The 22,827-nt window shown below is 38.0% G+C and overlaps 1 protein-coding gene across 3 annotated transcripts in view; it reads right to left on the reverse strand.

Moving 5' to 3' along the window:
* cbl (Cbl proto-oncogene) overlaps positions 1-22,827 on the reverse strand; it is a 228,733-nt gene that overhangs the window by 38,056 nt on the left and 167,850 nt on the right. For all 3 annotated transcript variants that reach the window (XM_043677729.2, XM_043677728.2, XM_043677727.2), the window contains exons 5-9: positions 19,274-19,395; positions 15,708-15,845; positions 10,251-10,338; positions 6,493-6,624; positions 2,359-2,559 (exon numbers count right to left, since the gene is read on the reverse strand). In XM_043677729.2, the coding sequence (XP_043533664.1) occupies positions 2,359-2,559; positions 6,493-6,624; positions 10,251-10,338; positions 15,708-15,845; positions 19,274-19,395 (681 nt within the window). The remainder of the gene's footprint in view (positions 1-2,358; positions 2,560-6,492; positions 6,625-10,250; positions 10,339-15,707; positions 15,846-19,273; positions 19,396-22,827) is intronic.

Here is a 22,827-nt window from a genome sequence, read left to right on the forward strand (position 1 = left end):
GTCCTCACTTTCTCCTCCCTCAAGGAAGGATGAGTATGATTGCTAAATATTTCTGGCTACAGGGTGTTCATAAAAGATAGAAAAGTAGAAAAAGGACGACAACTGCATTTTAAGTTAAAGAGAACATTGTAGCAATGGAGAAAGAGGATGTTTCATAGTGTTCGAAGAAAGAATTAATTTACATTGACCTAAGAAGCTAAGGAAGGAGTTTGCTACAATTACATTGCTTAATGTAATCTATAAACCACCAGCTAGTAGGAAAGATACAGATAAACAAATCTGAAAAGAAATCACAGAAAGGTGTAAATGTCATAGTTATGATGCACTGGGACTGAATGAGATGCATCCAAGAATATTGAGGGAAGTGAGAGTGGTAATTGCGCAGACACTGGCAATAATATTTCAACCTTTCCTGGAATTGGGCGTAATGCAGAAGACTGTAGAATTGAAAACATTACACTCTTGTTCAAAACAGGTTGTAAAATAGGTGCAGATCTTGATCTTGGTATGCAAGGGAAATTACAATGTTTGAAGATGACACACGCTTAGGAGAATGTGAGGAGCACTGTGTAGAGTACCAAAAGGACATTGACAGGATGGAGGAGTTGTTGGACAGATGGCAGAGGAACATTAATATGTAGCAGAGTTAGGTACTTTGGTGCAAAAAACATGGAAACATAGTCTAAAGTAAGGGTGTTACTCTAAAGGGTGTGCAGAAGCAGAGAGGTCTAGGGATTAATGTACAAAAGTTATTTAAAGCGGCAGGACAGATAGAAAGAACTTTAAAAATGCATTCAGTATTCTAGGCTTCATTAATAAGGGACATAGGCTATAAGAGCAAGAAGATTATGATGTACTTACAAAGGACACCAGTTACACTTCTGCGCAGTTCTGTAAATGCAGAATCATAGACTCCCTATAGTGTGGAAACTGGCCCTTCGGCCTGACAAGTCCACACTGGACCCTCCAAAGAGTCCCATCCAAATCCATTTCCCTCCCTATTATTCTACGTTTACCCCTGACTAATGCACCTGGGCAATTTAGCATGGTCAATTCACCTAACCTGCACAGCTTTGGACTGTGGTAGGAAACCAGAAAACCCGGAGGAAACCCATGCAGACATGGGGAGAATGTGCAAACTCCACACAGACAGTCGCCCAAGGCTGCAATCGAATCCGGGTGCCTGCCGCTGTGAGGCAGCAGTGCTAACCATTGGGCCACAGTGCAGTGGAGAGTGTAGAAAAGAAAATTTCCAGAATGAGAAATTTCAGTTTTGAGTTATGGAGCAAGTTGGGGCTGTTTACGCTGGAGCAGAAAAGGCTGAGGGGAGATTCAATGAATGTTTTTAAAATCATGAGGGTTCTGAAGTGGATACGGTGAAACTGCTCCTTCTTCAAAAAGGATCAAGAATAAGAGATCAGAGATTTAAATACATCAGCAAAAGGAGAAATGTGAACAGAAAGAAAATCTTTTTCATACAGCGGGTAGTTAGGGTGTGGAACAGCACTGCCTGGAAGGGTGGTGAAGGCAGGTTTCAATGAGGCATTTAATGATAATTTAAACAGAAATCATTTGCTGCTTTATGGGGATTGATGGGAGACTGGCACGGAGTTAAAATCCTCAGAGGTCTAGACATGAAAGGATCCCTTCAACTTTGCTTTTAATCATCACTTGCTTGTTCGTGAAATAATTATTCAATTCGCATAGCTTCTTGTTTTGTCACTGGGTGGCACTGTGACCAACGTTGACAATGAAATACATTACAAGGAGATTTTCTCAGTGTTTCTGGCACAATTCACATGAGATGAGATTTGTCAGCTAGCAATTCTACTATCCATTGCTCATTTGACAGCAAAAATTGATTATTAAAATATAAGATTTTTTCTGCCATTTCTTACTTTCACCACACTATGACACTTCAATCTAGAAATTCATTATAGCATCGCTATATAATTCAACATTATGCCCTTTCTGAAGTTTGGACTAGTAATTTAAACATACTTTTTGGAAGATAATCTCTAATCTGCTGTTAGCCCAACATGCCTATGTAGTGTTTTAAAAACTAATATAAGATCTTTCCAAAGGTTTTCTGCAATTTTGACTAAAACATATCTAAAACACAGGACGAGTAAGGTTTCCAATCATCCATTACTAAAATGTGAATGGTACAACAACTAAGTAAAAAGTTATTCTTTGAAATTTGAATACAAATAGTTTTAGTGGACAATATTTTATTGATACAACATACAGGCTGGGCTAGAATGCTAGCTTTATTACACAATTTCAGCTCAGCAGTGAGCCGTGGTACACTTCATGAACTAGATTTTGAAAAATATGCACATAATAATCTTTAGTTACCTTGGTACTTGATAGCTTGTTCATCATGAACAGTTCATCAGCACGGTCATCATCTTCATCCTCATAATTTGGGGATAACATGGTCTCCATTCCTAAACGGGCTTGACCTGGCCCATCTTTGGGGTCAAAGGGGTCCACAACAATTGGTTCAGTGCCTTTTATTTCACAGCGACAAAATGGACAGCCTTGACCTTCAGATTCCTAGACAGAGCACATAGAATTTAAGGAGATGAATCTCTTAAAACTAAGTCTCTTTGCAAAAGCTCTAAGGAAGTATCAGGAGTGTTTCATGATTTTTCTGTGCAGTAGAACACAAACATGTTTCTATTGCAGTATTACCATGTCATACACAAAACACTACAGCAAAATTTACACAAATCAAATTTGATATTCTGCAAAGCTCTTAGTTAATGACTCTTAGTGAATGAAAGACTAACTACTAGTATTTCACCATCATTGACAGGAAGAACTGGCTTTGCTTCTGTCCCAAGTTATATTTTCCTCTTTTCATTAATGATGTATCAGAAAATAGACCAGAGCTATACAATGTAGTATAACATCTACACCATCATTTCCTTTTCTTGTCACCACCTGAGACTAAAACAAGTTCAAAGTAATTCTCCAATTGATACCATTACAATAAAGCATATTCCAAAAAGACTGAAAAATTAAACAAAGAAAACAGCACACAGATTGTTCTGCTATAACATGCATTTTGTTAACACAAATTCACTATAATACAATTGTTGAATTGAGGACATTGTTTCTAATTCACAAACGTTTATAATGTGTTAGCTGTAATGCAATGATATCGTCAACACTAAGACCTGTTTCTAAAGTGCAATTTTTCTATAACATGGGGTTGCACAAGAATGCAACCATCAGGGTTATCGAACTATGTAATAATAAAAAGGATGAAAAATATCTTCACTTTGTGATATATTAATTACAAACGGTAATGATTGTTTAGCATATTCTGTTTTTATGACCCACTCAGGAAAGTGCATTGATTCTGAAGACCTACTACTCTCAGGGTCATCACAAAAGTTAATGACTTAATTAAAAAACACAAGTTCCCAGAATTATCTGTTGGAATCAAGTTAACAGAAAACACTGACCAGATTCCTGCACTATCAAGAACTACTATTGTTATAATCCCAATTGAGGTTATCACAGATTCCAGACTGAAGTACGGCTTGAGAGATCATATTTTAGCTTTAACAAGACGGTCTGAAACACAAGCATGCAATGCTGCAGGTTTTTCTTGAACAATAAAATAAAAGTTTATTTAAAAAGTAATTACAATAGAATAGAATAATCCAAACTATTGACTTGCAACACAAATTCAAAAATTTTAAACACACGGTAGAAGTATAATCCCATGGATCCCAGACCATCATATATTGAAAAAAAAAACAAGTTTTATATAATATCCAAAACAACCTCTGATACAGGACATAAAAGCACACTTGGTATCGGACCCAAACACATTACTCATGCAGTGCACACACCAGAATCCCTTTTTCTAACACCTTGATGGGTTTTAGTCATTTGTGACTTTAATTCATAAATTGGAACTGCAAATAGCTTCTTCCTGGAGCTATTAAAATTACCCAACTTCAAGTAACCTCTTCTGGATTTATCCCAACACTTTTGGACTGAGAGTCTCCTTAACTTTACACTAAGGTAATAAGAGGTTTACTGTACCCTGCCCTTCTCAGGAGCACTGGTCTATAAAGGTACCTTCATCAAGAACTTAAAAGGAATGCTCCAAACTCAAAGCAAAACTGCAAAAAACTCCCTCTTTAACTGCTGCATGTTTGACTTAATCTTAAAAAAACTCTCCTGATTTTCTAAAATAGAACTTTGTTTATCTCGTTCAGTCATAAACCCCTATCAGCATACACAAAATTAAAAATCTCACAATACTAGGTTATGGTCCAACAGGTTTATTTGGAAGTACTAGCTTTCGGAGCGCTGCTCCTTCATCAGGTAACTTTGGAGCAGGATCATAAACACAGAATTTATAACAAGAGATCACAGGGTCATGCAACTGATGAAATATATTGAACAAACCTAAATTGTTGTTAAGTGTTTCATCTTTTAGAATTGATTGCAGGTTTTGGTTCATTAATATGTAAATCCCAGAACTTATTTCCAGAAATTCTCAAGATAACTTAAGATTTTATAAGAAAAACTAACATCTCAGCTCAGACAATGCAAAGGCGTGAGGTTAGAGTCTGTCTGTATTCACATCATGGTTACCAAACACAGACCATTAATTCTAAAATTAGGTGTTACGACAGTGGTAAACCCCCCCCTGCTTAACTTAAACCAGCAACACAGAAAAGATTTATCCTGTGCAGTAATCTGTGAAAATTCGAGGGGCCAAGAACTATTCCAAAGATCACTATTTAAAGTAAAAATTAACAACTTTATTTCTTAAAGTAAAACAGAGAATAATTAACAACTATTTACAACTTACTCCCCTCTAGTCCGATAAAATCGCCGATTAAGATTTACTAAAAATTCAAATTTCAAAACCAGACAGCTGTCAAATCTTCTCTTTATATCTTTCTCTGTCTTCTTTTCTTCTTCTTAGGGTTTCTGTTTCACAGGTCACTGATCGTTAAAGATACCTTTAAGAGAGCTATTCTCTGGGCAGTCTGGCTTGGCAGTTCTCCCTCAACTGTTCAATTTTCCCCGGTCTTATACCCTAAAGCATCCTATTGTGTCACTGGCTTTTAATATTGTCAATATACTAAATTCAAACTTGATTGGAGGTTGGGTTTTTTTGGGGTATAATTTAAACTGATTGGCTCAATTCAAATTTGTTCTTGTCTCCAGGCAACCAGCTACACTAGCTGCTGGAACAAAAGGTTACATTTCATCTTGTTCAGAACACTTGGTGCTGTCAGGTAGTTCTGCTAGCTTTTAACTTGCTTAAGTGTACAGTACACCCACATCTTCATAACATAGGCCTTAAATATTGATTTAAAATAAATTACCATGCAGAAATACTTAAGTTAATTATTAACTTGAAACACAAAAGCCCATATTACTAACTCAAAACCAAAAAACCCAAATTTACAATAAATGATACTTTACAAATATAAATGATAGTTTACATCACACCATTTATTACAAGTAAATTTTATTACAAGTAAACAGTTATGAACTATCAGCTGTAAGGCTCTACTCATTAGAACTATAATTCCGTATAAAACCCCTGCAGATAGATACAGACACTTTTTTTTAAAAAACTAGTATAAAAGAGTGGAGGGGGAAAAAACACTGGAAACAATAGTACAGTAGCACCAGTCCACAAGGTTTGCAGATTTGGTAATTGTGTCTAGCCAGGACTTTCTGTTCTTCAATGTCTTTTCTCAAGATTCATTCCTTTCTTCATAGAGGCACAGGACGATTGATACACTAACTGAAAAGTCTCTTAGTTACTGGTTAAGGTGAACGCTTATAGCAATTGATAGGCGAAAATACATTCTTCAGGTTTCACATATTTTTTATTGCAGAAAGGAAGTCACACAAGCTACTTGTTCCTGGTCAAATCTCACTTTTCATACCTGCCCTGGTGCTGGGTATTTACAAATTGCTACCCCTGCTACTTGAAATAAGCAGTGTAAATATCTCATGGAATGAGTTCCAAGAACATGTTTTTAAAAATAAATCAATTCTTTTCACAAACCTTGATTTAAAAGTTCTTGTTCAATTTCAATTCACAATTAAAAGTACAGGGAACAAAAGGGTACGATCTCTGTATTTTATAATGGAATTCACAATTTTGATTTAAACTAACTATATTCTTCCACTACCTCACTATACCACCTGGAAAAATGCATTTAGTTGCTGGAAAGAATACATTTTTTTTAAAAAAGATGAACCACTACTTCAATGAAGTGATCTTCTGACCATTTATCTGATAATGGTACCAATTTCGCAGAGACACACTGTAGCTGAGATCTACAACATTCATTCTATCTACATTCAGCACTGTGTTCAGCCCAAATACAGCAGGCATAGAATGTAAGTGTCAATGGATCATCTTCACAATAAACTGCATTAGCACTTACATAAATTACAGTTGCTCCTGACAAATTGAAGTTTATTCTCTCCTACCTGCCAGGCTGTAAGACAGGAAGTACACATTAGGTGACCACAGGGTTCTATTTTCACATCTTTGTCATTTTCTGCACAGATCTTGCAGAGCTGGAAGGTGGAGCCCATCTCACAATATAATTCATATTGTTCCTTAAAAAGGAAAATCAAAATGAGGATTACATCTTTGTGTTGGCAAAATTCAATAATAGAACAATTCAATTATTCAGTTCTATTTCTTCAGAAAGTACCACTTTGATGTAGTTCCACAGCTACCAACTGCTATTTATTAGTTTGGGCTTGAACTAGTCAAGTGACTCGTCCTTGTATAAAAGGAAAAATGGACAACAATTGAAGCGGATGGGTGGGGGAAGGAGGAGGTGGATTGTTCATGTCTAAAGACTAATAAAGAATAAAATTTGAATAGGGAAACCCTGGCTCATTTTTCCTTTCTTGTAGTCCACGCCAATAATGGAGACCATAAACCGAATCTGAACCTGAAAAGTTCAATCTTATGTTCTCTTTACCAACTATTCTGATAATTCAGTCACTTTGAATATTTTCATCAATTACTTTTCTACAAGTATGATGTGTTATGAACATAATTGAATACAAACGTTTAATTCCCTTTTCTATTGGTATGGCAATATGGTAAAGAGAAGTGCTACAAAATTTGCACAAGTACAAATTCTTTAACTTTCATTGAAAGACTAGACTGCTATCCAGCATCTCAGATGTGGGTTCTGGAGTCTCCATACCAGACTTATGAGCTGCTTAGGATCATTTCCCAAACAAAAGCTCACTCAATGTGATCTGTACACAAATCAAAACTATAACTGGCATTTTAAATATTGAATCATAGCTGTAAATGACCACAATATGGTAACCTAATTAAGGGAATTACCTAATTCATTGAAGTTTAAGTTTGCTATCTAAACCTCATGATTAGGAAAAAATTTAAATCTTTTAAGTGCACTGCAGACAAATTTCAGAGAGCTAATATGTCAGAGCAAGCAGAAGCAGGCAGTGGTGTCCCACAGAGCTCTGCTTCTAAGGCCATTTTTGTTCACCTTGTGTTTCAAATATTTGGATATAGGTCAAGAGAGAGTGGCACTGAAATCTGGAGATTATATCAAATAGGAGACAAAAGACAAGCACACAATATTTATAAGATTATGCTGTGCACCAAAATGTGCAGGTCGTTCTGCTATAGTACACATTTCATTAATGAGAATTCGTTATAATGTGATTGACAAATTGCAGAGATGGTTTCTAATGTGAAAACTTTTAAAATGTGTGTTGGCTGTAGCATGATTACATCGCCAACATTAAGTGCTGTTTCTAAAGCGCGATTTTTCTATAACACGGGATTGGTTGCATAAGAACGCAATCAGTGCTTTCTAGAAGAACTGTCTATAGATAGAATTCCCCAAAAGGTGTGTGCACGTTTCAAAACAGCAGTAACTATACTCTGAATGGTGATTGATTAAGCACCGCAAATGACCACACAGAATAAAGTTCAAGTAATAACAAACTTTTATAAAAGTCTTCATGAAGGATAGGAAATTAAAGAGGCAAGAGTCAATGATGCTACATCTAAGATGATAGATTATTTAGAAGAGATACCAAAGTAAAATGTTTCATGAACTTTGTTCCAGACTTAAACGCCTGATGCCAGAATGATCAAGCTTTACTTATTACACATTAATCTGGATTGGACAAATACGGTCTGGAACACATGACTGAAATAAAATGAAGTGAGCTGAAAAATGTTATAAAAATCCAAATCTTGAGCACAAGGAGTGAATGAAACTGTTTAAAAACCGTAATAATGTGTGTTAGAGACTCTAACCAGAATACAGAGTTTTGAGTTGGTTGAAGTAACAAAAAGTGAAGGAAATATATCCAGAAATGAAAACATCAGAAGCATTCATCTTCAAGTTGATGAATATTTTAGCAGTGGTGCACACAAAATAAAAAGGCAGTGTTGAGAGGAGGAAGAAGGGAAAGAAAATTCAGTTCAAGGCTCCAGCAAGTATACAGGCTGTGCATGTCAGATCACCTGGAAAGTGCAGTCAGGACTGATTAAGTCACTTCCAGAAATAATGTGGGGCCTTAAATTAGCTATCATTGTAGAACTTTTATCTCCTTCAGCACCTCATGTGCATTTGCAAAATCTTCGGTATGCCTGGTGTCTGGAGTGACAGTGGGGACAGACAAGCATATATTTATAAAAATAGACAGTATAGCCAATAGACAATTGGTGCAGGAGTAGGCCATTCTGCCCTTCAAGCCTGCACCACCATTCAATATGATCATGGCTGATCATCCTTAATCAGTATCCTGTTCCTGCCTTATCTCCATAACCCTTGATTCCACAATCCTTGAGAGCTCTACCCAACTCTTTCTTAAATGAATCCAGAGACTGGGCCTCCACTGCCCCCTGGGGCAGAGCATTCCACACAGCCACCACTCTCTGGGTGAAGAAGTTTCTCTTCGTCTCTGTCCTAAATGGTCTACCCCGTATTTTTAAGCTGTGTCCTCTGGTTCGGCACTCACCCATCAGCGGAAACATGTTTCCTGCCTCCAGAGTGTCCAATCCTTTAATAATCTTATATGTCTCAATCATATCCCCTCTCAGTCTTCTAAACTCAAGGGTATACAAGCCCAGTCGCTCCAGTCTTTCAGTGTAAGGTAATCCCGCCATTCCAGGAATTGACCTTGTGAACCTACGCTGCGCTCCCTCAATAGCCTGAATGTTTTTCCTCAAAAATAAACAAAAATAAGATTTTAATGGGTTAAAGGATTATGAAGAGCAGGCACAAAGTGGAGTTTAGGCTGAGATGAGATCAGCCATTATAGAACTAAATGGCAGGAAAGGATTGTGATGCTGAATTGACGATTCCTACTTCTAGTTTTTATGTTATGTTTAAAAACTCATTATTAATTGATTATCTTCTCTCAGTGCCTTTTCCAGCACTGTTGAGCACAGCAATAACACATACACACAGGGCAAATAACTTATTGAATTGGTAAAATGAAAAAGCAACAGACATGGGTTCTCTCGTCATAGTCATAGAGATGTACAGCACAGAAACAGACCCTTCGGTCCAACTTGTCCATGCTGACCAGATATCCCAACCCATCTGGTTCCACCTGCCAGAGAATAGGGGAGAAAAACCCACTTGACCTCAGACTCAACAATCAATCTGTTGTAAGTGCATCTGCCCATAATATTATCGTAGGAATTAACACAACCAATCCTTGAAATGGGCACAGTGAATCCTTCATTATGCTTTGTGGCACCCACCACAAAGCTAAATGGACTATACTCAGACCAGATTTAGCCAAGCATCAATGAAGTGCTATGTACCATCAGCAGCAGAACTGTATTCAACCACAATGGCCAATAATATCCTTCACTCTATCAATATGCCAGGGAATAGGATTCAACGAGGAACATTGGAAATGATACCAGGAGCAGCATATTTAACAAATGAGCTACCAACTTGGTGAAACCACAACATACAACAGAAGCAGCATGCTATAGGTAGAAACAACAATCCCATAACCAGTAAATCAGTTCAAAGGTCTGTAAAGTCTGTGAACATCAGAGTGGAAGTTGGGCTGAAGCATTTACAATGAAGGTCTGCCATAAATGTTGAGTGGAACTTATAGGTGAACTAAAAGTAAAAATTATATGGCAAAAATCAGTGTAATTTCATTGACAGTACTATTGAGTTCCGCAAAGAGCAGAAGCAAATATGTCAGAATTCTACCTGCGTCACTTTAATGTGGTCATGTGGTGTAGGCTCACACAAGCCATTCAGGTCTGGATTTTGACTACGTCCATCAGGAAACAGGTAACTAGAAGAAAATATAACCAAGGAAATTAAATCTTTTACCAGATGCCACAGAAACACATACAATACCAATTTATATGATAGCAACACTTGTACGAATCTTGGAGACTCTTAACGCATATTCATTCTTTTTTCTATCCTTCCTTTAGTGGGATGCACCAAACCAGAAGGTGGGATGAGCAGAATTGTTGTTGAAGTGTAATTTTAACTTTATGTCTAAAATGTTTATTTTAATCATCTAATGCTATCATCTGGAGGGCATAAGACTACTGACAAGATCAAATTTTATTTGCATTATATGACACAAAGATAATGGTTATGCAAAACTTAAGTCACCCAATCTTAAATAGAGCATTGGTGCATCTGAATGGGTTCACAGAAATAATTAGAATGGTCAAGGTTTCAGACACCTAATTTGTGAAAGACAATCATTTACTTTATAAGTAAGAGGTGACTGAAAACTGGTGTTATGTTTATAGATAACATGAAAGTAACAATTACAAAATGTAGCAGTCTTCTGTGAGATAAAAAGCAAATAAAAATACAATCTCTCTCCACAGAATAACTGCCATATCCAGCATAGAAAATGAAACTGAGGGTCAATTGCATTCTTTAAAAAAAAACAAACTGGACTAAATCAAGAGATGGATGACAGCAATGCTATTATCAAATATTCCCTCAAGAAATGATCCGGGAGGAAATTAGGTTTCTTTAAAATAGGGTCTTAACAGCTGTCATGGGTGATAAATCAGTGATAGATTATTCATACATGCACTTGGGATTGAGGCTGATTAATAGGCTAAACAGCCTTTCATTACTTTGGATTTTCTCCTACATGCACAGAAACAGGATCAGACTCACCTCTGCTCCCAGTTCAAAATATAATGACATTAATTGACGGGTTTACATGTGAACGATTGCCTTTCAGAGACAGTAATAAGTTTTCAAGCCTCAGAACTAAGTTTAAATTATTATTGACATAAACAGTCATGAGTTCAAATAATGGAAGTAGCATGACAGGGAATTCAAACCATGGAAAATTCAGTGTAGTAGAGGAAAACCCTCCAATCTAACAACAACATTGAATTATGAATACCTCCTGTGTTTTAATCTTTTGAACAGTAATTGCAACAACAGATTATGATGTTTTGGATTTTTTTAAGACCATATAGCGTTTTGAGATTTCAGATTGGGAAAATAGTTGGATCTCTTAGGCCACACTTCGTGATAGTTTTCAAAGTGGTCCTAAAATCTCCAAGTTCACATTTCTGCCTGTTTAGGGTGAGGCATATCGTTCCCTACAAAGGACTGAATCAAAAATTATATATGATGAATTTTTGTCCATTAATATAGAGTTTGGTTTTCCATTAAGTTGCTGTCTTTTGACAGTTTAAGTAAAAGGGATGGAGATTGGGTTCCAAATTATATTATTTTTAGATGATTTGCCACATAGCAATTTTTCAAAACCACTTCTTTCAGAACTGAAGAAACTGCACAAAAGCCCAATTTGCAGATAATTTGCAACTGAAACCAATACTGTCAGTTCAATGATATGGAATAGGCTAAGAAGTGTTGAGGTGTATTGACTAATTAAATAAGATAATAAAATAGGGTGGCATTTCTCTTCATTACTTCATGAATTCAGACAATACAGTGTATACTAATATTTATTCACTTATTGCATTTGTTTAAGCTGGGTCCTTTAATTGCTAGCCCAGTATTACAAGTTTCATGTGGCCACAAATGAATCTGGGATTTCCATTCCTGCAGGCCGAAGAGTTAGCCAAGAATACCCAAACCTTGAAATGTAAAATGGAAGAATAAAAACAAAATATGCTCAACATGGGAGCATCCAATTATCTGTTTTTTTCAGATTTCAATGGATTGAAATAGAAACTGTGAGCAAACCACAAAAAAGATCAACATTTAAAAATAAATCAGATGCTGAAAATCTGAAATAAAAATAATCCCAGAGAAACTTAGCAGGTCCATCAGCATCTGTGCACAGAGAAACTGTTAACGTTTCAAGTCTGATATGACTTCTTCAGAATTGAAATGGAGTGGAAAGTGATGTATTTTTTTAAAATGGTGTGGACAGAGGGAGAGGAGGAGCAAACAGAACAAATCCTGAGGTGTCTAATTCAAAAACCAAAAGTAGTGCTAATGGTCAGGAGAGCGAGGGAGAAGGAGAGCGAGGGAGAAGGAAAGCGAGGGAGAAGGAGAGCGAGGGAGAAGGAGAGCGAGGGAGAAGGAGAGCGAGGGAGAAGGAGAGCGAGGGAGAAGGAGAGCGAGGGAGAAGGAGAGCGAGGGAGAAGGAGAGCGAGGGAGAAGGAGAGCGAGGGAGAAGGAGAGCGAGGGAGAAGGAGAGCGAGGGAGAAGGAGAGCGAGGGAGAAGGAGAGCGAGGGAGAAGGAGAGCGAGGGAGAAGGAGAGCGAGGGAGAAGGAGAGCGAGGGAGGAGAGCGAGGGAGAAGGAGAGCGAGACAGTAACCCTTTTTCCTCTAAGCTGAAACTGATGCCCCCTATTCCTTGATTCCCCTACCCTGGAAAAAGGACTGACTGCATTCACTCTATCCATGGCTCTCATGATCCTGTACATCTCTATAAGGTCACCCTCTCAGTATCCTATACTGTAAAGAAAAAAGTCCTAGCTTGTCTAACCTCTCTCTATAACTCTGACCATTGAGTACAGGCAACATTGTTGGAAATTTCTTCTGCACTCTTTCCAGTTAATAACATCCTTATGTAATGACACGGCAGTGAACTCTTCTGCTATTTAAACCAAACATACAGAAAAGCTCACCATACACTGTAATCTGTTAAAGCTTGAATGGCAGAGAACTCCCAACTTTCACTATTTAAAGAAAAAGTATCAATTTATTCTTTAACTCTAAAAATGAACATTAAACAACAACTATTTACAACTGTAAGCTTCCTTTCTTTTAAATGTTTATTATCTGCCTTCAACTCTACAACAATATACTGTTCCAATAAAAGCCCGCATTAAAGTTACATCAACTTAATTTCAAGACCACGTGGCAGCTGTTGTCGGTGTCTGTCTCCTTCTGGCTCAAGATCTCTCTGGATTGTTTTCGGTCTTTTGCTGCAAAGTTGTTTAATATGGAATAGAAAGTGCTTGCTGGCAGTTACTCTCACTCCCTAACTGTCAAAATGTCTGTTTCTTTATACCCCCAACATCGGATTGCCTAATTGGTTCAATGTTGGCAAAGCAATACATTTAAAATAAATTGTTTTTTAGTATCCAAAGGGATAATTTAAACTGAATGGCTCAATTCAAATGATTGTCAAAACAGCAACCAAAACTCAGGTATTTGTTTCAGAGCCAAATGTTATATATTTTCAATTTTCTAATACATTCTGAGACTACTAGTCAGTTACATGACAGGGGCCTGCAAGTTCACTCTCGCTTAAAAGTACACTACATGCCTTCACCTTCATAACCATTCCTACAACAAGGTGACCAAAACTGAACACAATACTCCCAGTGCAGCCTCATGAACATCCTGGGTTACTGCAAAATAACTTCCCAACTTCTACACTCAATGCCCTGAATGATGAAGGTCAGTGTGCCAAAAGCCTTCTTCACTGCCTTGTCTACCTGTGACTCCACTTTGAAAGAACTGTGAACCTGAACTCCAAGTTCCCTCTGTTCCACTACAGTGGACAAATGTTCGGCACAACATCGTGGGCCGAAGGGCCTGTTCTGTGCTGTATTGTTCTATGTTCTACAGTGCTTAAGGAACTATCATTCACCATGAAATTCCTACCTTGAATTAACTTTCCAAAATGCAATACCTCACACTTATCTATATGAAACTCCATTTGTCATTTCTCAGACCAATTTCTCAGACCAAGATCCTGCTGCGAGAGAGAAAGCAGAGTGTAACAGAGAGAGAAAGAGTGCAAGCCGGAGGGTGTAGAAACACAGGCGGTATGCGAGAGTGCCAGAATGAGGGTGAGAGAGCGAGAGTGAGCGAACGAACGAGAGCAAGAGAGAGCGTGTGTGAGAGAGTGTGAAAGAGTGTGTGAACAAATGCAAGAGAGAGAAAGAAAGAGAGCGAGCGAGCGAGAGCGCGCGAACGGGTACGAGAGTCCAAGCATGAGACAGAGTGTGAGAGTGTGTGTGTGTGAGAGAGAGAAAGTGAGTGAGAGTGTGAAAGAGTGTGTGCGCGCACGCGTGCGTGTGCGTGTGTGTGTGTGTGTGTGTGTGTGTGTGTGTGTGTGAGAGAGAGAGAGAGAGAGAGAGAGATGTAAAATGGGTAAATGATACAAATGATAGGTTTGAAAGAAGAAAATGGGTTAGCTCTGCTAAGACAAAATGAGGGCGGTACGGTGGCTCAGTGGCTAGAACTGCTGCCTCACAGCACCAGGGACCCAGGTTCGATTCCAGCCTCAGGCGACTGTTTGAGTGGAGTTTGCACATTCTCCCTGTGTCTGCTTGGGTTTCCACTGGGTGCTCCAGTTTCCTCCCACAATACAAAAGATGTGCAGGCCAGGTGAATTGGCCATGCTAAATTGCCCATAATGTTAGGTGCATTAGTCAGGGGGTAAATGTAAAGAAATGGGTCTGGGTGGGTTACTCTTCAGAGGGTCAGTGTGGACTTGTGGGGCCAAATGGCCTATTTGCATACTGCAGGGAATCTTAAAAAAAAAGACATGGCTAGACGGGCAGTGAAGGAATGCAAGAATAATGGAAGGCAGAGACCATGGTTTGGAGTTCTGAGATATAAAAACAGGAGTAAGCCATTCAGCCTAATAGGAAATGAGGTGCTGGCCCTCCAGTGTGTATTGAGCTTCATTGGAATACTGCAGCAGGCCCAGGAGGAAATGTTAGCATAGACCAAGGTGGTCAATTAAAATAGCAAGCAACTGGAAGATCCCTTTATCTTTTGCTCTGGGTACCCTCACAATCTGTTCCACTCACTCTTCCTCCCCAGCAACAGTGCATAAAATATCATATTCCAGCCTCTTTCAGTTCTGAAGAGTCAAACTGAAGTTGAAATGTTAACGCTGCTTCCATCTCCATAAAATGCTATCAGACCTGCTGAATTTCTCCAACAGTTTGTTTTTAAACCATGTAAACAAATACAAGATCATATTTCAGGTTCTTTCCAGTAATTAGTCACAATATTCAAATTTCATTTAACAAAAGTTGAAAGTGGCCACATTTGATTGCTTTTCACAACATCATAATGAACAGTCAAACACAAAAACCATAATTCCTAAGTCAAGAGATATTTAAACAGTTTCAACATTTTAAGGAGAACTTTTAAAACAATTGAAAGCAAAGTTAACGTTATATTAGAGTATTATATCTGTAACATTACAGCATGAAGGAACACTTGTGAACTCACAATCCTTCACGGAATCCATCAATCAGAGCCTGAAAGAGGGGTTTGTTATGGGGGATTGTTTGAAGAATGTTGCCATCTGCTGTGACATAGCCAATTGCCCACTGGCCAAGCCTGGTACAGCTCAATCGGAATATGTAGCTGAAAACAAAAGAATTGAAGTTACATTTGATGAATTATAACACAACTACAGATGTTTTGGTAGGTTAGATTTGAAAGTTCACTATTTTTTCTTTTAATTCATTCCTGAGGTGTTTGTGTCCCTGTAACCAATATCTATTGCCTATTCATAATTAATTTTGAGGTGGTGATGAAACTCTTGAAACTCTACAGTTCACTCTACTGGGAACGGAGTTTCCAGGGACAGGGAAAGAATGGTAGATCAAGTTAGGATAGTGTGCACCTTGGAGAGAAACTTTCAGGTAGTTGTATCTCTTCTAATTGAAGCCACGACAGAGCATCTTGCTGATGGTACATCTATACATGGTGATCTACTGAGTCGTGATCATTTTATTGCCATGAAATATTTGGGATTGTGGACAGGATAGGTTCTTTGAGGGTATCTGCAGATTAGTACCAACCCTTGCATTGCACTAGCACATCTTAAAAGAATGAAATAAAGCATAAACTACTCTCATATAGATTTGTACCAGTTTAGTTCTGTAATTGCTGCCTGTGGGGAATTTAGCCTATCATGCATCAACCTCTTGAAAAAACCTTTCCCAAAGTAATAGCAAAAATAAACATTTTAATTCAGTAAAATGTGTGAAGGATTTCCTACAAGATGAATTCACTATCAGCACATCTCCATCGCAAAATAAGGCACTGCAATAAAAGAACAGAAGCAACACACCAACAAAAGCATTACTCCATAACCAAAACATCACTGCCTGATAGTCTCGCTAGTGAATGAAACAAAACTGACATTAATCATTAACTTAACGTTGCTACTGTTTCATTGTCTGGATAGAAGTAGCAATTGGGATGTTTTGGAATGATCCTGGTTTTATACAACAACTGCTTCACAACGAAGATGTTGAGCAAGCAAGAATTACCCATTTCTGACCAAAAGATAAGCTGATAGGTGATATATACCCCTCTGTGAAGGCCTTTCTAAAGTTTATTTGGCTTATATGGGATAAGTATAAGTAATAAACTAAATGTCAACTTTTCACACAATTGTTCAAAAGATTTGCTTCCTCTTCCCTCACCTTTGGGAATTTTTCTGACCTCTGCAATGGATTTACTGGGATAGTCACTAAAAGTAACAAATACATTGACTGTGTCCACCATAATCAATTCTAGCAAATGCAAATAATAATGTTATTACTTTCCATTCCTAATGTTATTAGAATTCCAGCATCCATTATTAAAACAGCATCAGGGCTCTTTAAAATCTAAATGGCCAAGTGTTTCATGCAATCAATTATTGAGTAATCTATTTATTAGGTAATTCACATTAGATGCAGAAAAATCACATTTGACTAAAGTTTTTTAATATTCACAGGATATCCTGGAAAGATGAGGTTTATTGTCCAAGCCGAAATGCATTGAAACGTGGTGTTGAAACCTTCGTAAACTGCTACAGACTGCTTGGTGAAAATAATCTCACATTGCCGTTTCATAGGGAGTTCCAAGATTTTGATCCCTCAGTGACGAAGGTACAGCAATATATTTCCAAATCAGGATTGACGTGTAACTTGGAGAGGAGTTTGATGGTTTCATCATGGGCCTGTAACCTTTGTCCTTCAGATTTGCAAAGGTCTTGGTGAATTGCTACAGCACATTTTGATGGTCGCATTTGTTCTGCTGGTGATCGAGCAAGGTCAATCAGTTTAAGCTCAGTTGTGGGAAAGCTTTTAGAAACAATAAGCCAGGAAAAAATTAACAGCCGCTTGGCCAACTGCCAATTTTTAAAGAAAAGTCAATATGGAAATGCCTCAAGGAAATAATGTTTAACTAACTGATGAGATTTTGTGGACGTAACAGAGAGGATTGATGAGGGTTATGTGCTTGATGTGGTATATATGAACTTGCAGAAGGCATTTCATAAAGTGTCACACCATATAGATTTGAAGTCACGAGAATAATAGGGAAAATCATGGCATGAACACAAGGTTGGCTGAGTGCCAAGAAACAGTAAAAGTGCATAGATGTTTTATTTGGAATGCAAGACAATATGTCTAGTGATCTTCCCTGCGATCAGCACAGGACCACTGCTTTTCTTGAAAGATTTTAATGTGATCTAAACTTGGGAATACCAAATAAACCTATTGGACTATAGATTTTTTTAAACTTTGGCCACCCCAGTCCAACACCGGCACCTCCAAATCATAACCATTAAGACAATAGTGATAAACTTCAAGAAGAAATCTAATGGCTGGTGGAATTCGCAGAAACATAACAGAGTAACTTTATTGTAGAGATTTGCAAAATAATACATTTTGGTGAGAAGTATAAAGAAAGGCTGTATAATCATTGAATCTAGAACCCCTATAGTTCAGGAGGCCATTTGGCCCATCGAGTCTATACCAATCCTCTGAAGAACATTCCACCCAGACCCACACCCTAACCATATCCCACAATTCCACGTTTACCATGGCTAACCCACCTAGCTGCACATCCCTGAACACTACAGGCAATTTCAGCATGGCTAATCCATGTAACCCACACATCTCTGGACAATGGGAAGAAACCAGAGCAAAGTATAAAATACACAGAGTACAACTCTAAAAGGTGCAAAGGAACAGAAAAACCTGGGCGAATTTGTACAAATTATTGAAGATAGCAGGGCCGATTGAGAAGACGGTTGACATATTAAGATTTTTATGTACAAGTACCTGGTACAAAGGCAACCAAGTTATGGTGAACCTTTTTGAAACAGTAATTGTCTCACTTGGAACATTGTGATTAATTCTAGACACATTTTAAGAAGGATGTGAAGCCTTTCAAAAAAGTGCAGTCAAGGTTAATGAGAGTTGTTCCAAAACAGAGATTTCAATTCCATGGATAGGGTTGATGTTCTTGAAGGAGAAAAAGCTGAGATGAGTTAAGCAAACCATGTCAAAATACCGAGGAGTCTAGAAAGAATAGATGGGGAGAAAACATTCCCTTTGGCAGAATGGTCAGGAAGCGTAGGACACTGATTTAAAGTGACTGGCAAAAAGAAATTGCGAAGTGAAGCATTTTATAAGTGTAGGAAGGATCTTGAAAGCACCAAGAGTGATGTGGAGGGAGATTCAATTACAGCTATCTGACATCATGAGTTGAATGTTCTCCTTCTGGTATTTTTGAATGTTTTCAATTAACAATAGCCAAGATGAAAAATTCACCATGCAGGATCCTACAATCCATCCCACATCAAATAATTCCACCCCATCACTCAAAGTAGATTTAAGGAAATATTTTTCTTTCCTCCTCATTTACAAGATCTCCCATTCAATTACAGAAACCAGAAATTTGCCAAAGAAAAAATGATTTGTTTATTAAGTCATGATGCAAAAATCTCTGATGCCTTCTTTCTATTCAACACATCCCCATAGTGACATTGCAGCTCTTAATTTCCTTACCTCCCAGGTTTGTGGATGAATTTCTGGAGTCTTGCTTTTACCTCATCATAGGTTAAGAAGGCCATGTATCCCGGATGAGTAACAGCTAATGAGTTCCAGTTCCTGAGCAATGATGACCATGGCTATGGAACAGAAAAATATGGTACAATAAGTACAGCTTATTTGTTGCAACTAAAATATAACTGTCTGCTACATCAATACCAATCAGAAAATTCAACTTCATATATCCACAAGATCTGCAGTCCTTGAAGAAACTAGTCAGACTGTAAATTGTAAAGCAATGTTTATGCCTCACATGATGAACAATGACAGAATTGCTACTCCTCAACTAGAGTGACAAAAAGAATCACACCAGAGATTCAATCCCATGACCAATTTAATACTGCAGTGTATCTGATCTTGTTCAGGTACTTTATGAAAATAAGTACTCAGCAAAAATAAAATAAAATGGTTGGGGAGGAGTAGTAAGACTAAAGAAGTACTTACATTTTTAAGATTTAACTGATATCATAGGAACTAACTTTTCATATGTTTTAGGCGACTTTTCAGGAACCATTTTAATCTCACAAATGGCAGTTATAACTCTCAATTACTCATCAGGTCAACCCACTCATGTGATATGATCCTTGACGACTGTCTTCATTTTGTATCTTCCATTTCCCACGCATCCTGCTCTTAATTAAAGATTGGCAATTTATACCAACCCATGAGACTGTCAAAACTAATTTCATGGAGAACAGCTAGCTTAGACAGGGAAAGATTTTATTTTGAATGTTACCAACATTCAAAACAAATGCTTCGTTAACAATTTACTAATGTTGCATTTTACATCATTTATCAGTAGAGAGAATATTCTCATGTTTCAACTTTCACCTGTCAAGAATCTGCATATTGATAGTGGTTACATTCAAACGCATGTCTCAATCATGAAGTGCAATGTGTCAAATAGTCTCTCATCACCAAACCTCTTCAATATTTCTGTTTCACAGCGTGAATAACAATGTTTTAATTCAGAGTTTAAACAGCGCCCAAATATCCTCTGCAATAGCCAGTTATGTTGTAAGATATTGACAGTGAAATCTTTTCTCAATAGTTATGTTACAGCTGAACAAACTCTTCCTCTTTCTGTTGAAATATGTGGATAGGAAACGCATGATTAATGTTGTCCAGCCTCACCCAACTAAGTTCTTAGGTCAGAGTGAGATTGGTTTATTAAGAAATTAAGTGTATTCTTGAGATCAATCATCAAGCTGAAAGCAATTGTTCCCATACTTCCCAGGACCGGTGCTAAAATTAGTCCATATTTCCTCTTCCTGCTATTAACCCTTACTCTTATTTTTCTCCAACAGAAATACATCAGTAAATTCAACAAATGTGTACTTAAAAAAGCTAAAATTTAATAATAATAATCAGAAGTCCCGGTAAAACTGCTAGTGATTTCTTGCAGTCAGTTTTGTATTATGATGTGATAACTGATGTTCTCTCATTTTCCTGCCCACTTAAAGCAACTGTTACCACTAATTGATTGAAAACCAAGAGAACTATGAATGCTATAAATAAACAAAAACAGAAATTGCTGGAAAAATCTGCAGGCCTGGCAACATCTGTGGTGAGAAACCAGAGTTACTGTTTCAGGTCCAGTGACTCTTCTTCAGACCCGAAACGCTAACTCTGGTTTCTCTCCACAGATGCTGCCAGACCTGCTGAGTTTTTCTGGCAAGTTTTGTTTTTATTACCATTGGCACAGTGTTTGGTGCACATAGGTTATGAAAGTAGGTTCAACTCACCACATCACTGACCGAAACTGAAAGAAAAACAATCTGCCAAGTTTTAAGCATTGCCAATAAGATGAGAGGAGTTCAGGATAAACAGGGAAAAATTACAGATTGGACTGGCAATTCCCAGAATGAAAAGTAGTCTTAGACTTAGTGAGATTTAGCCCTAGACCGGACGAGAGGAACTAGAGGCGACAAGATTCCACCACTAGGATTGGTCCATTGCAATCTCTTGTGCTTCCGCCCAGGTCACATCATGTTTTAAAGTTCCTCCCTAAAAATACTTAATCAAATCTTTTTGGATGGCCCAGTCTTCTTTTTCTATTTGGTGGTGTTCAGTCTACTGTCACTCTGATGGGATATCATCCAGAAAGGCAAACTTGTATCTGGCCAATCTCAGTTAGCTCACAGGTGCCTTTCTGTAGCAGCTCCTGCTTGGCAATACTGTCTCTCCATGTGATTTCAGGATTTTACACAGGCAGCCTGTAGAAAGATTACCAATTTGCACAACATTTTTGCTGTTCTCTTCCATGTCTCACTGATATAAGTTGCAGTTCATCCTAATATGAACATGTAGAGTCACAGATTCACAGCCATGTTGATAGCATTGGATGCTCAGATTACGTGGAACTACTGGAAGGCCGATTTTGCTTAGTTCATTCTTGTGTGCACATTGATTGCTGCATCATCCTCCCTGGAGAAGTTACTTTTAAGATAGTGAAGTGGTTGACATCCGTATTGTTTGATTGCCTACAAGTGATAAGAGGGCCTTATTGTCAGTGCTTTTGTTTTTATCATGGCTAACACACAAACCAATCTTGTTGCCAATGAGTTCAAGACTGGTTGCAGTGTCTTGGAGCATGCACAGTTCCTCAGCTCGCTACAAATATTGTGGATACTATCGTCTGCATCCATAATTACGTTCCCCATTACAAAATCAACAACCAAGAGGAAAAGGAATGAAAGAGTATGCAACCTTGATGCACTTCTGTGATGATCTGCAAGAAGTCTAGTCCATAAGATCAGAAGACCATAAAACATAGGAGTGGAAGGAAGGCCATTTGGCCCATCAAGTCCACTCCGCCATTCAATCATGGTTGATGGGCATTTCAACTCCACTTACCCGCAGTTTCCTGTAGCCTTTAATTCCTTACGAGATCAAGAGTTTATCAATCTTTGCCTTGAAGATATTTAATGTCCCGGCCTCCAATGTACTCTGTGGCAATGAATTCCACAGGCCCACCACACTCTGGCTAAAGAAATGCCTCCTCATTTCCATTCTAAATTGACCCCCTCTAATTCTAAGGCTGTGCCTATGGGTCCTAGGTCTAGTGTTGATGCAGCACTAAAGATGCACTATAAGGCTTTGAAGATGTTAGCATATACTGAGTGATGCCATACCATCTTGTGATATACTACAATGATTGCTGACTAATGTATCAAAAGCCTTCCGGAGATCAATGAAGTTGAAGACTGATTTTCCAGGCTGAGCTCTCTAATGTCCCTGGTTGCAAGGATCTACTTGCAGTATGACCTCCAATCCAGAAACATGACTGTTCTTCACAAAAGGGAACTGTCTATTTTTACGTTGAGGTATGGAGGTGCCATTGCTGGACTGGGCAGGACAAATTCAGAAGTCAAATTCAGGTTATAGTGCAACAAGTTTATTTTGAAATCACAAACTTCACCTGACAAAGCAGCAGTGCTCTGAACGCTTGCAATTTCAAATAAACCTGTTTGACTATAACCTGGTTTTACGTTACTACCAAATCATTTGAG

This window comes from Chiloscyllium plagiosum, unplaced genomic scaffold (assembly GCF_037043375.1).
Source record: "Chiloscyllium plagiosum isolate Xiang-an unplaced genomic scaffold, Cpla_swu_hap1 HiC_scaffold_29, whole genome shotgun sequence".
In the NCBI taxonomy this organism is placed as follows: domain Eukaryota; kingdom Metazoa; phylum Chordata; class Chondrichthyes; order Orectolobiformes; family Hemiscylliidae; genus Chiloscyllium; species Chiloscyllium plagiosum.